General features: G+C 48.0%; 1 protein-coding gene across 3 annotated transcripts in view; it reads left to right on the top strand.

Annotated features, from left to right (window-relative positions):
* Nucleotides 1–12,701, top strand: part of LOC135554123 (inactive rhomboid protein 1) — a 44,950-nt gene extending 32,249 nt beyond the window's left edge. For all 3 annotated transcript variants that reach the window (XM_064986196.1, XM_064986195.1, XM_064986197.1), the window contains 15 exons: nt 3,795–4,014; nt 4,257–4,463; nt 5,097–5,222; nt 5,499–5,668; nt 5,906–6,157; nt 6,280–6,391; nt 7,180–7,254; nt 7,436–7,597; nt 7,727–7,827; nt 7,968–8,031; nt 8,133–8,227; nt 8,571–8,646; nt 9,346–9,446; nt 11,175–11,328; nt 11,515–12,701. In XM_064986196.1, the coding sequence (XP_064842268.1) occupies nt 3,795–4,014; nt 4,257–4,463; nt 5,097–5,222; nt 5,499–5,668; nt 5,906–6,157; nt 6,280–6,391; nt 7,180–7,254; nt 7,436–7,597; nt 7,727–7,827; nt 7,968–8,031; nt 8,133–8,227; nt 8,571–8,646; nt 9,346–9,446; nt 11,175–11,328; nt 11,515–11,934 (2,335 nt within the window). In that variant the 3' untranslated portion in view covers nt 11,935–12,701. The remainder of the gene's footprint in view (nt 1–3,794; nt 4,015–4,256; nt 4,464–5,096; nt 5,223–5,498; nt 5,669–5,905; nt 6,158–6,279; nt 6,392–7,179; nt 7,255–7,435; nt 7,598–7,726; nt 7,828–7,967; nt 8,032–8,132; nt 8,228–8,570; nt 8,647–9,345; nt 9,447–11,174; nt 11,329–11,514) is intronic.
* The last annotated feature ends 1,042 nt before the right edge of the window (nt 12,702–13,743 follow it).

Genomic DNA, 13,743 nt, shown 5'->3' with positions numbered 1-13,743 from the left:
CCATTGATTGTTAGCTTGTCAAATCAAATTGTGTTAGTCACATGCGCCAAATACAACAGGTGTAGTAGACCTTACCATGAAATGCTGAATACAACAGGTGTAGTAGACCTTACTGTGAAATGCCGAATACAACAGGTGTAGTAGACCTTACTGTGAAATGCTGAATACAACAGGTGTAGTAGACCTTACTGTGAAATGCTGAATACAACAGGTGTAGTAGATCTTACTGTGAAATGCTGAATACAACAGGTGTAGTAGACCTTACTGTGAAATGCTGAATACAACAGGTGTAGTAGACCTTACTGTGAAATGCCGAATACAACAGGTGTAGTAGACCTTACTGTGAAATGCTTACTTATGAGCCCCTAACCAACAATGCAGTTAAAAAAAATACGAATAAGAAATCAAAGTAACAAGTAATTAAAGTGCAAGAGTAAAATAACAATAGCGAGATTATATACAGGGGGGTACCGGTACAGAGTCAATGTGCGGGGGCACCGGTTAGTCGTGGTAATATGTAGCTGTAGGTAAAGTTATTAAGGTGACTATGCACAGATGATAACAACAGTGAGTAGCAGCGGTGTAAAGGGGGGGGGGGCAATGCAAAAAGTCTGGGTAGCCATTTGATTAGATGTTCAGGAGTCTTGTGGCTTGGGGGTAGAAGCTGTTTAGAAGCCTCTTGGACCTAGACTTGGTGATCCGGTACCGCTTGCCATGCGGGAGCAGAGAGAACAGTCTATGACTGGGGTGGCTGGAGTCTTTGACAATTTTTAGGGCCTTCCTCTGACACCACCTGGTATAGAGGTCCCGGATGGCAGGAAGCTTGGCCTCAGTGATGTACTGGGCCGTCCTTACTACCCTCTGTAGGGCCTTGCGGTTGGAGGCCGAGCAGTTGCCGTACCAGGCAGTGGTGCAACCAGTCAGAATGCTCTCGATGGGGCAGCTGTAGAACCTTTTGAGGATCTGAGGACCCATGACAAATCTTTTTAGTTTCCTGAGGGGGAATAGGTTTTGTTGTGCCCTCTTCACGACTGCCTTGATGTGTTTGGACCATTCTAGTTTGTTGGTGATGTGGACACCAAGGAACGTGAAGCTCTCAATCTGCTCCATTACAGCCCCGTTGATTAGAATGGGGGTGTGCTTGGTCCTCTTTTTCCTGTAACCCACAACATCTCTGTTGTTTTGATCACGTTGAGGGAGAGGTTGTTGTTCTGGCACCACGCGGCCAGGTCTCTGACCTCCTCCCTATAGGCTGTATCGTTGTGGTCGGTGATCAGGCCTACCACTGTTGTGTCATCGGCAAACTTAATGATGGTGTTGGAGTCGTGCCTGGCCATGCAGTCATGAGTGAACAGGGAGTACAGGAGGGGACTAAGCACACACCCCTGAGGGGCCCCTGTGTTGAGGATCAGCGTGACGGATGTGTTGTTACCTACCCTTACCACCTGGGGGTGGCCAGTCAGGAAGTCCAGGATATAGTTGCAGAGGGAGGTGTTTAGTCCCAGGGCCCTTAGCTTATTGATGAGCTTTGAGGGCACTATGGTGTTGAAGGCTGAGCTGTAGTCAATGAATAGCATTCTCACATATGTGTTCCTTTTATCCAGGTGGGAAAGGGCAGTGTGGAGTGCAATAGAGATTGCATCATCTGTGGATCTGTTAGAGCGGTATGCAAATTGGAGTGGGTCTCTGGGATAATTCATGGCTACAGACTGGAGTGCTACGGGTCGGTAGTCATTTAGGCAGGTTACCTTAGTGTTCTTGGGCACAGGGACCATGGTGGTCTGCTTGAAACATGTTGGTATTACAGACTCGGACAGGGAGAGGTTGAAAATATCAATGAAGACACTTGCCAGTTGGTCAGTGCATGCTCGCAGTACATGTTTAAAGGTCTTACTCACATCGGCTGCGGAGTGCGTGGTCATACAGTCTTCCGGAACAGCTGGTGCTCTCATGCATGTTTCAGTGTTATGTTCCTCGAAGCGAGCATAGAGGTAGTTTAGCTAGTCTGAAAGGCTCCTGTCACTGGGCAGCTCTCGGCTGTGCTTCCCTTTGTAGTCTGTACTGATTTACAAGCTCTGTCACATCCGTCAGGGCCGATGTAGTATGATTCGATCTTAGTCCCGTAATGACACTTTGCCGTTTGATGGTTCGTCGGAGGGCATAGCGGGATTTCTTATAAGCTTCTGGGTTAGAGTCCCACTCCTTGAAAACGGCAGCTCAAGCCTTCAGCTCAGTGCGGATGTTGCCTATAATCCATGGCTTCTGTTTGGGGTATGTACGTACAGTCATTGTTGGGACGACGTCATTGATGCACTTATTGATGAAGCCAATGACTGATGTGGTGTACTCCTCAATGCCATCGGAGGAATCCAGGAACATTATTCCAGTCTGTGTTAGCAAAACAGTCCTGTAATTTAGCATCTGCTTCATCTGACCACTTCCTTATTGAGCGAGTAATGGGTACTTCCTGCTTTAATTTGAGCTTGTAAGCAGGAATCAGGGGGATAGAATTATGGTCAGATTTGCCAAATGGAGGGTGAGGGAGAGCTTTGTATGTGTCTCTGTGTGTGGCTAAAGGTGGTCCCCCTCTGGTTGCACATTTAACATGCTGCTAGAAATTTGGTAAGACGGATTTAAGTTTCCCTTCATTAATGTCACCTGCTACAAGGAGCGCCGCCTCTGGGTGAGCGTTTTCCTGTTTGCTTATGGCTGAATACAGCTCATTGAGTGCCGTCTTAGTAGCAGCATCAGTCTATGGTGGTATGAGGACAGCTATGAAAAATACAGATGAAAACTCTCCAGGTAGATAGTGTGGTCTACAGCTTATCAAGAGATACTCAACCTCAGGCGAGCAAAACCTTGAGACTTAGATATCGTGCAACAGCTATTATTTACAAAAAGACATAGAATAATCTGGGTCTGTTCCCGGGAGAGCAGTATATCATTCACGTCGGGAGCCCGACTCGTTAAAGGAAAAAAGTCCGTAGTGGCTAAAGTTAGCTGAAGTTTGTAGTGGATGTTTAAAGAGAACTGAACTGTAGATTAGTTTATCCTGGCCCATATACTACTTTCAGTGCAAGGAACCAGGTTGTAAAATAGTTGTAAAACTCCTTTAACGGGGTCAAATTGTAATAGAATAGTCCATTCCAAAAATCTCTTTATTCTAAAGTTAGTCATCTGGAGGAAATGGACAGATTTTCTTCCAGCAACAGAATGCCTCCAGCATGCTTTGAGAGTGGAGAAAGTTCAGTCTTTTACATTGATTACATTGATTCAAATGACTTTATTAACGTGCTGTAATGCTGCAAAGGCAAGCAAAGTAATACACTATACACCGGACCCATGAGAGAGACGGTGTGTGTGTGTGTGTGTGTGTGTGTGTGTGTGTGTGTGTGTGTGTGTGTGTGTGTGTGGGTGGGTGGGTGGGTGTGTGCCTGGACTGGAACATGTCTGGGCTTATTCCCTCTCTCTGGCTGATGGTCTATTACTAGTGCAGTCAAGAACAATTAGTCATTTTTTCTTTTCCTGAGAAGTGTGGCGTTATCGGTCCATTGCATGTTTGCCCACCCAGTCTTCCGAACAGGGCTTTGAGGATGGACATCTAATAACAGCGCTAAATCTCCCTGGCCATTTACTGATGCACTCTGTGCTAGATAGCTGGAGTTAACAGACTCCCTCTACGAGACAAGTACTGCGGAACTAGGTGATCAGAGAGAGTTCTGTGGGTAGGGTGGAGTTTATGAGATGAGATGTGTGCTTCCCGCGGACTGAGTGGCTGGTGTTTGTGGTGTCAGGGGCACAGCGGACTGGTTCGGGGTCAGTAAGGACGGCGATGCCACTCAGAAATGGCAGAGGAAGAGTCTGCGCCACTGCAGCATGCGCTATGGCCGTCTGAAGCCCCAGGTGATCCGGCAGATGGACCTGTCCAGTCAGGACAACATCTCTCTGACCAGCACCGAGACGCCCCCGCCCCTCTACGTACCCTCCTCAGCACACGCCTTTGGCATGCAGAAGGTATGATACTTCTATCATCTATATATTTGGGTCATTATACCTATAGTACTTTTGTACTTCAGTGAGGGTTTCATTGTGGATCTTGACAACATATGTTTGGATGTATCAATATTTGTCTCCTGTGGTACCCACAGTATTTTTTCAATTAGAATCTCGGTAGATTATTCGACCACAATCCAGTTTCACAATATACACTCAGTCCTAGATAGCCCGCTCCTAACCGATGTGTCTGTCATCTTCAGATCGTGGACCCGTTGGCGAGGGGACGTGCGTTCCGTATGGTGGAGGAGGTGGACGGTTACAGCGTGCCCCAGACCCCCGTCACCCCCGGCGCCGCCTCCCTCTGCTCCTTCACCTCCTCCCGCTCAGGCCTCAACCGGCTGCCGCGGCGACGCAAGAGGGAGTCTGTCGCCAAGATGAGCTTCAGGGCAGCAGCAGCTCTGGTTAAGGTGAGGTTGCTGTGTGACGAGACATTCTATTGAAGGAAGTGCTTCATTATTTTAGAGACTGTCAGCTGCTAAAGCCCTCTACTGTACTGTACACACAGATCCAAACCATACCCACCCAGTACCACTATGACCAAACTCTTCCCTTAATCGATAAGGTACCCTCGGTGAAACAGCATGGCCTGATCAGTTGTGTGGAATCAGTCGGCCTCCGGCGTTCTAGAACAACACCGAGTTCCATCGGGGCCGGACACATTTATTTTCTTAGGGAGACATTATCTCTGTGTTGTGTTGTGTCATTCAGTGTTGAGGGAGACCACGATATGTGCTGTGTTGCATGTTCAAGAGCAGCAGTGCTGTGCTCAGGACTACTGTTATGAAAGAGCTTACCGTTTTGGAAGTGCAAGAGTGACGTGGAGGAATGAACGAACATGGCTCCTCCAGCTCTGATATTCCTACTATGCATGTGTTATAATTATGAGGTACTGTCTCCAACATTTTCTGACATGCAAAAATACACTCAACTCAATGTTAGTGTGTGTGTGTGTGTGCCGGTCAGCTCCGTATCGTCCTGCTGTGCTAGGTGACAGCTTATAGTGTGTGTTGTGTTGTCATGTGTGTGTGTGTGCGTCTCAGGGGCGCTCCCTGCGGGAAAACGCCACCCTGCGGCGGATGCAGAGACGCAGCTTCACCCCTGCCAGCTTCATGGAGGAGGACGTGGTGGACTTACCTGATGAGCTGGACACATCCTTCTTCGCCAGAGTAAGGACATGTCCTCGTCTACTCTGTAGTTAGAAACTCATCTCAGGCCTCCATCTAAAAGAGAACATACAGCACCCCCTGGAGGTCTCTAACAGAGTTGCAGCCTGGGATAGAGTCTAAAGGCCTGTGATTGGCTGACCAGTTAGTGTGTGTTTTCATTAGGACCAGGAGTTCTTCCTAAAACATGTGTGAGCTGACCAGGGAACTCTCCTGTGCCTAGTTCCCACCCACTACTGTTCTCAGACCTGGCCTACCCCCTCCCAATCCCTCCCCCAGGACTGTCTGATGCAGGAGGAGTTGTCCACGTACGCTGACGAGGTGTTTGAGTCTCCGTCGGACGCGGCTGTGATGGATGTGGTGCAGGAGGAGGGCAGTAAGCTGGATGAGACGGAGCTGACCGGCAGCGCTCTGGACAAGAGTGAACTGGAGAGGAGCCATCTCATGCTGTGAGTCAGGCACACTCATCATGACAACAAGGACACCGAAACATCTGACATTACTACAGTATCTTTGGTTTCCTGTTGCCAATATCCAATACGCCAGAGCATCTCAGTGAACCATTCAGTTGTGTTGACACAGTGTTCGGTTTAAAGAGAACCTACACTCTCCCCACGGGTGGTTCTGTGGTGGGTTCCTCTTTAAACTGACTTTACCCCTCCTGTCTGTCTCCCCTCCCCTCCCAGGCCTCTGGAGCGAGGGTGGCGTAAGGCCAAAGAGGGAACCCCAGGACCGCCCAAGGTGCCCTTGCGGCAGGAGGTGGTGAGTGTGAACGGACAGCGACGGGGGCAGCGCATCGTTGTGCCCGTCAAGAAGCTGTTCGCTCGGGAGAAGAGGCCCTACGGGCTGGGCATGGTGGGGAAGCTCACCAACCGCACCTACCGCAAGCGCATCGACAGCTATGTGAAGAGGCAGATAGAGGACATGGATGACCATAGGTAATGGTCTCTAAGATCATGCTGAGGCTCAGTGTGTTTAATACATGAGACCATCGGTGTAGAGTAGAGCACTTCTGTGTTTCAACCGTTGTTTTCTAATATGGACATTGTGTTTCCATCAGGCCTTTCTTTACGTACTGGATCACCGTTGTCCACTTGCTGATCACCATCCTGGCTGTCTGCATCTATGGCATCGCCCCCGTGGGCTTCTCCCAGCACGAGACGGTTGATTCTGTGAGTACCACCTCACTTCCCTGGTCAAATCAAATCAAAGTTTATTGGTCGCGTACACGGTTTAGCAGGTGTTATTGCGGGTGCAGTGAAATGCTCGTGTTACTAGCGCCTAACAGTGCAGAGAAATGCTTGTGTTACTAGCTCCTAACAGTGCAGTGAAATGCTTGTGTTACTAGCACCTAACAGTGCAGTGAAATGCTTGTGTTACTAGCTCCTAACAGTGCAGTGAGATGCTTGTGTTACTAGCTCTTAACAGTGCAGTGAGATGCTTGTGTTACTAGCGCCTAAAAGTGCAGTGAAATGCTTGTGTTACTAGCTCCTAACAGTGCAGTGAAATGCTTGTGTTACTAGCTCCTAACAGTGCCGTGAGATGCTTGTGTAACTAGCTCCTAACAGTGCAGTGAAATGCTTGTGTTACTAGCTCCTAACAGTGCAGTGAGATGCTTGTGTTACTAGCTCCTAACAGTGCAGTGAAATGCTTGTGTTACTAGCTCCTAACAGTGCAGTGAAATGCTTGTGTTACTAGCTCCTAACAGTGCAGTGAGATGCTTGTGTTACTAGCTCCTAACAGTGCAGTGAGATGCTTGTGTTACTAGCTCCTAACAGTGCAGTGAAATGCTTGTGTTACTAGCTCCTAACCGTGCAGTAAAATTTCAATCAAATAATCCTAAACTAAAATCTAGAAACGTCTGAACGAATCATTACAGCTTTACAATGGCCTGGTCGTTACGACCGTCTATTCCATCCTTCCAGGATCAACTTGAAATGTGAAATGTTTTCCTCCACAGGTTCTAAGAAACAAAGGTGTATATGAAAATGTCAAGTTTGTACAACAAGAGAACTTCTGGGTCGGGCCCAGTTCAGTAAGCACATTCACATTGCTCCCCTTTTGTTCATTCAAACATTCTGTTCCAATGACCAGATATGTCCTATCCTTTCAGTTTGGAAGGTACTTATGTGAGCGCTTTAACTAGGCCTGATAAAGGGATGGTGTTCTATGTGTCTATTCCTCACTGTCTGCATGCCATCTGTCTCCCTCGTTAGGAGGCTCTGATCCACCTGGGGGCCAAGTACTCTCCCTGCATGCGTCAGGACCAGCAGGTGCACGACCTGATCCGGGACAAGAGAGACATAGAGAGAGACTCTGCCTGCTGTGTGCGCAACGACCGCTCCGGCTGTCTACAGACCTCAGAGGAGGAGTGTTCGGTGAGTCGTGAGTCCCTGAGCCGACCTATTCTCTCTCGCTCTCTCTCGCTCACTCTTTTGTACTCTACCTCCACGAAAGAGCTATTCAGGGGTCAATATTTTTTCCTTTCGATCTTTGTTTTGCCTCAGAGTACTCTGGCCGTGTGGGTGAAGTGGCCTGGGCATCCCAGCACCCCTCAGCAGGAGGGCAGAGACAGGCAGTACGGCTCAGTGTGCCATCAGGACCCCCGGTGAGAGAACCACTCTGACATTCAGCAGTACGCCGTCACACTCCTCATGCTACTGTTGTTGCACTGTGTGCTTATTGGGACCACGGACTGAACTGTGTATCCATACTAATATTTCATCAATATTTTTCACCCCACAACAGGATTTGTCTAGAGCCAGCATCGGTGGCACCGCATGAATGGCCTGACGACATCACCATGTGGCCAGTGAGTATTGTGGAACCCCATTGGTCATGATGAGAGGGTGAGAGGTCAGAGGACCTGTCAATCAGTCAGTGCCTCACTGTTTCCTCTGGCTGTGTTTTTAGGTTTGCACCAGGTACAATACAGGGAACCACACCAACCTGCCTCACATAGACTGCACCATCACAGGCCGGCCCTGCTGCATCGGCACAAAAGGGAGGTGAGGAGAGCCTACATACAAAACCAAACATGCAAACAGTCACGCCAGACACCACACACACATTCCTGGGAGTCTATTTACTATAGACACTGTGGTGTTGATTTGCCTGTGTCTGTGGTACATGTAGATGGATGCTTAAACAAGGCAGGGGCTGCATCTCAATAATCTACATGGACTTCCTCTCCCCTCTTGCCTTCATCTGCACTGATCTGGTAAAGCAGCAATATGTAAGCAGTGTAGTGGTCACCGTGTGTCTTGTTCATGACCTATCAGTGCACATGAAGGGGAGAAGTCAAGGGAGTGTGTGGCCAAGAGGTCATGCTGTGGTTCTCCCGTTCCTCAGGTGTGAGATCACGTCCAGGGAGTATTGTGACTTCATGAAGGGCTACTTCCACGAGGAGGCTACTCTCTGCTCCCAAGTAAGTAAGCATCTCTCTACTCAATGAATATCGGACTATTACGTTGCGTTAGGATATTGCCAAGTCATCTTCAGTGGCTAGCTAGTATGATGGATACGATAGCCCGAGTTCTACAAAAGACATAACCCGGACCATAACCCCGGTCCCGTTCCGACTAGGTTAATGAGACAAGGCTGAGTCGGAGGCAGCCGTTGAGGAGCAGAGGAAGATCTAAGCTGTGAGAGTGGATAGTGTTTATCACCATACAGGGTGCCACACAATACCCTACTGAGTAGACAAACTGTCCTCACTGTAATCCCCTCTGCTCTGAGCTACAGAATATCCAGGGCACAAGTAAATATATTCACACAGAAGGCTCTTCATTATAAACAGGATGCATTCATTCCACAATATGTGTCAAATGAACATGTTTGTGACATGTTTGTCTTAGTAAAGCAGGGCAGTTATTGTAAATCCGGTGGGTATCTGTATGCTATTGTGTGTGTGTGTGTGTGTGTGTGTGTGTGTGTGTGTGCGTGTGTGTGTGTGTGTGCGTGTTTGTGTGTGTGTGTGTGCGCGCGCGCGCGTGTGTGTGCGTGCGTGTGTGTGCGTGCGCACGCGTTTGTGTGTGTGTGTGCATGCGTGTGTGTGTGTGAGTGTGCCAACAGAGACAAAGAGAGATGGTGTCCTGTAGGTGATGTAGTCTACCTCCTCCCACAGGTTCACTGCATGGATGATGTGTGTGGCCTGCTTCATTTCCTCAACCCAGAGATCCCAGACCAGTTCTACAGACTGTGGCTCTCTCTCTTCCTGCACGCTGGGTAAGTGGCTGCCTGCCTCTGCCATTTCATCACAAATCCTCTGTCCATCATAGCAGCATTTAATACATTCGACCGGGACTGTACTGTTAGACAACCCTGGAGCAGCTGTATTATAATGAGGTAGAAGGGTTGCCTACGATTCGTTCCATTGGGTGACCAATTATGTGTCCTCTCACTGATTCATTATGTGTCATGTACACTTTCTCCAATAACTCCTTCTTCAAGCGCCTCATTAATGTCTTCGACTTCTTCAGTCAGAATGTCAGTGGTCCCACAGTGCAGATGTCATGAGCCTATATTAGTAGAAGGAGCTGAGTGTGTACACTAACGTACCACTCGGAGGAGGGAGCAGAGGAGCAGTCCTCCATCTCTCTGCTGCCTCTTATCTGTCTTCTCTGCTCTCCTCTCTCTCCTCTCTCTCCTCTGCTCTCCTCTCTCTCCTCTCTCTCCTCTTTCTCCTCTGTCTCCTCTCTCTCCTCTCTCTCCTCTTTCTCCTCTGTCTCCTCTCTCTCCTCTCTCTCCTCTGTCTCCTATCTTTCCTCTCTCTCTCCTCTCTCTCTCTCCTCTCTCTCCCCTCTCTCCTCTCTCTCCTCTCTCTCTCCTCTCTCTCTCTTCTTTCTCTCCTCTCTCTCCTCTCTCTCCTCTGCTCTCCTCTCTCTCCTCTCTCTCCTCTTTCTCCTCTGTCTCCTCTCTCTCCTCTCTCTCCTCTGTCTCCTATCTTTCCTCTCTCTCTCTCCTCTCTCTCTCTCCTCTCTCTCCCCTCTCTCCTCTCTCTCCTCTCTCTCTCCTCTCTCTCTCTTCTTTCTCTCCTCTCTCTCCTCTCTCTCCTCTCTCCTCTCTCTCCACTCTCTCTCTCTCTCTCTCTCCTCTCTCTCCTCTCCTCCCCGGGGTAATTAAAGGAAATGTCCTCTCTGCAGGCAGCAGCCCTCATTAGGCTTGAGGAGATAGACAGACAGCAGAGACATATTGATGCTGGATAAACTAGAGATCCCTGGTTGGCTGGCTGTGGAGGTGCCTTCTCACAGCAGCCGGATTAGCTGGATCCCTTCATCACATGCAGAGGACATACTCTTACATTCACACGCATACACGCTGTAGGATCCTTCACTGCGTTGTGTAACGTGTCTTTCTGTCCCCCTGTAGGATCCTTCACTGCATGGTGTAGCGTGTCTTTCTGTCCCCCTGTAGGATCCTTCACTGCGTGGTGTAACGTGTCTTTCTGTCCCCCTGTAGGATCCTTCACTGCGTGGTGTAACGTGTCTTTCTGTCCCCCTGTACGATCCTTCACTTCATGGTGTAACGTGTCTCTCTGTCCCCCTGTAGGATCCTTCACTGCGTTGTGTAACGTGTCTTTCTGTCCCCCTGTACGATCCTTCACTTCATGGTGTAACGTGTCTTTCTGTCTCCCTGTAGGATCCTTCACTGCGTTGTGTAACGTGTCTTTCTGTCCCCCTGTAGGATCCTTCACTGCATGGTGTAGCGTGTCTTTCTGTCCCCCTGTAGGATCCTTCACTGTGTTGTGTAACGTGTCTTTCTGTCCCCCTGTAGGATCGTTCACTGCGTGGTGTAACGTGTCTTTCTGTCCCCCTGTAGGATCCTTCACTGCGTGGTGTAACGTGTCTTTCTGTCCCTCTGTAGGATCCTTCACTGCGTGGTGTAACGTGTCTTTCTGTCCCCCTGTAGGATCCTTCACTGCGTGGTGTAACGTGTCTTTCTGTCCCCCTGTAGGATCCTTCACTGCATGGTGTCAGTGTGCTTCCAGATGACCATCCTGAGAGACCTGGAGAAGCTGGCAGGCTGGCTGAGGATCTCCATCGTATACATCCTGTCTGGCATCACCGGCAACCTAGCCAGCGCCATCTTCCTGCCCTACAGAGCAGAGGTCTCCCCCATAACACACACTAACACACACACCTCAATATGTAGGCTTCAATTTGGACAGCTCAGAACACATGACTGGTAATCGTGTCAGATGAGAAAGACTAGAATGTGTCTAGGTGCTGAGTATTTTTATGTTGACCTTTTCCACTGACTGACCGGTCCCTCTCTCTCCCCCTCCCTCCGTCAGGTGGGTCCGGCAGGCTCCCAGTTTGGCATCCTGGCCTGCCTGTTTGTGGAGCTGTTCCAGAGCTGGCAGATCCTGGCCCAGCCGTGGCGGGCCTTCATCAAGCTGCTGTGTGTGGTGCTCTTCCTCTTCGCCTTCGGCCTGCTGCCCTGGATCGACAACTTTGCCCACATCTTTGGCTTCATCTCTGGCTTCTTCTTGTCCTTTGCCTTCCTGCCCTACATCAGCTTCGGACGCATGGACATGTACCGCAAGCGGCTGCAGATCATCGTCTTCCTGGTGGTGTTCTTGGGGCTGTTCGCCGGCCTCGTGGTGCTTTTCTATGTGTACCCTATCAAGTGTGACTGGTGTGAACTGCTCACCTGCATCCCCTTCACAGACAAGTTCTGTGAGAAGTATGACCTCAACGCCCACCTCCACTGAGGAGTGGGAAGGTAGCGCCAGAGGAGGGGCGTCAGGTCAAGAGGCATCGATTGGCAGGTGTTATCAACCAATCCTTGTCTCTGTTCTGCCCTATAGTGTGGCTAAAGAGGAGGGGGGGGGGATCCTGTGCGGAGCTCCCTCTCCTCTGGCTCTGTGAACTGAACTCTGATGACAATATGCTTGTGTTTTTTACTCGGTCTGTCTGTATGAATAAGTAGGAATGCCACTGCACTCGTCATGAGGACTTGGCATTAATCACATTCTTTTCACCCCCCCCACACACACACACCATTTTCTCTCCTCCACTGACCAATGAGAGAAGGGTATGGTCTATCCCCTTATCTAAGCCCTTCCCACATTTCTCTCTCTCTTCACGTATAAGGCAGGGTTTGGAGGAGTCATCACTGGTACAATAGACAGAAGGAAATATTTCTGTATGTTTTTCAATTTGTTATTTTTTCAATTTGTTATTTTCATGTTTTTAACACTCACAATCCAGGAGTAGGTTTTGTAATTATTCAGGCAACCTCTCAAAACAACCAGGGACAAACAAATCAGACATTAATACCTTTGGTGCCTTGCTGATAAATGTACCAACTACTGCCATATTTTTGTTACAATACGTCGAGCACTCGAACGCTATCCTTTTATTTGTTTGTTGCTTCTTAAGAAGTAATGATGGATTGAAACAAGGTAGTGTTTTAGCTACCTATCTACTCATATGTAACGGGATACAACAGTAAAAAGAAAGAAAACGAGAAAAGAAATCCGTCGGTGAAGTCTTGTCTGCTTTTCTGTGGTGACTGATGCTGCTCTTTACTTTCAGACATGAACATCAGTTACCGTTCGCTAACAATCAGCTTTGTTGAAGGCACCACTGTTTTCGTGATGTATGTCAATGTTAAAGGGAGTATGAGGAGCTATAAAATGAGTGGCATCGTTTCCCTTTGTTGCCTTAGGCCATCATAGTGTTAATAAGAAAAGAGTTCAACACACCAGAGCACTAATAGGGTTTAGAAAAATAAAATGGTATTTACATCACACTCAGAGAACTCAATAATAGTAGTATCTCAGTAACAGTATCTCAATAGCAATATAGTAGTGTTAGTATCTCAATAACAATAGTAGTATTAGTAGTATTAATAGTATAGTAGTATTAGTAGTATTAATAGTAGTATTAGTAGTAATACAAACCTCAAACAAGAATAGTACTACAAAGTACGATTTGTGTCAAGGAACATTTAATTTAAATACTCTCAAAATGAAGCATAATTACAATGAAGAATGTTGGGACTGCAAAATTCAAACTTGGATAATTCAAAGACGTATACACAAAGTATGCAGAAACTCGACATTGCATCTCAAACATATATCTGATTCTGTCTTCTATCACGAACAATTTGTTTTTCTTTCTGTTGCTGTTTACTAAGAAAACACATTCTTGTCCCCTTCATGTGATGGTGCATGTCCCCTCTCTAGGTTGCAGGGGGTCGGGATGCTGTCTGTGAGGCACTGAAAGATGGTGTCTCGGAGCCTGCTGGTGCTGCAGCTGAGATTGATGGGGCAGTGCCTTCTCTCATGGAGCACCTGTGGTTGCAACCTGGTCTCAGAGCATTTCATATGATTCTGTATGTAAATCTGAGATAATCCATTTAGTATGATATGTTACGTTTGGTATGGTATGTGTTGATTTGTAGGTGTCCATCACCCATTTCGTATGATATTACGAGTTACAATTCCTATTATATGTTCAGAATTTGCAAAACATACAATATATTAGGATTTTACAAAACGTGTAATATGTTGCGA

This window comes from Oncorhynchus masou, chromosome 14, assembly GCF_036934945.1.
Source record: "Oncorhynchus masou masou isolate Uvic2021 chromosome 14, UVic_Omas_1.1, whole genome shotgun sequence".
Taxonomy (NCBI): domain Eukaryota; kingdom Metazoa; phylum Chordata; class Actinopteri; order Salmoniformes; family Salmonidae; genus Oncorhynchus; species Oncorhynchus masou.
Note: the sequence above shows the minus strand (reverse complement) of the source record. Positions and strands in the feature narration are given on the sequence as shown.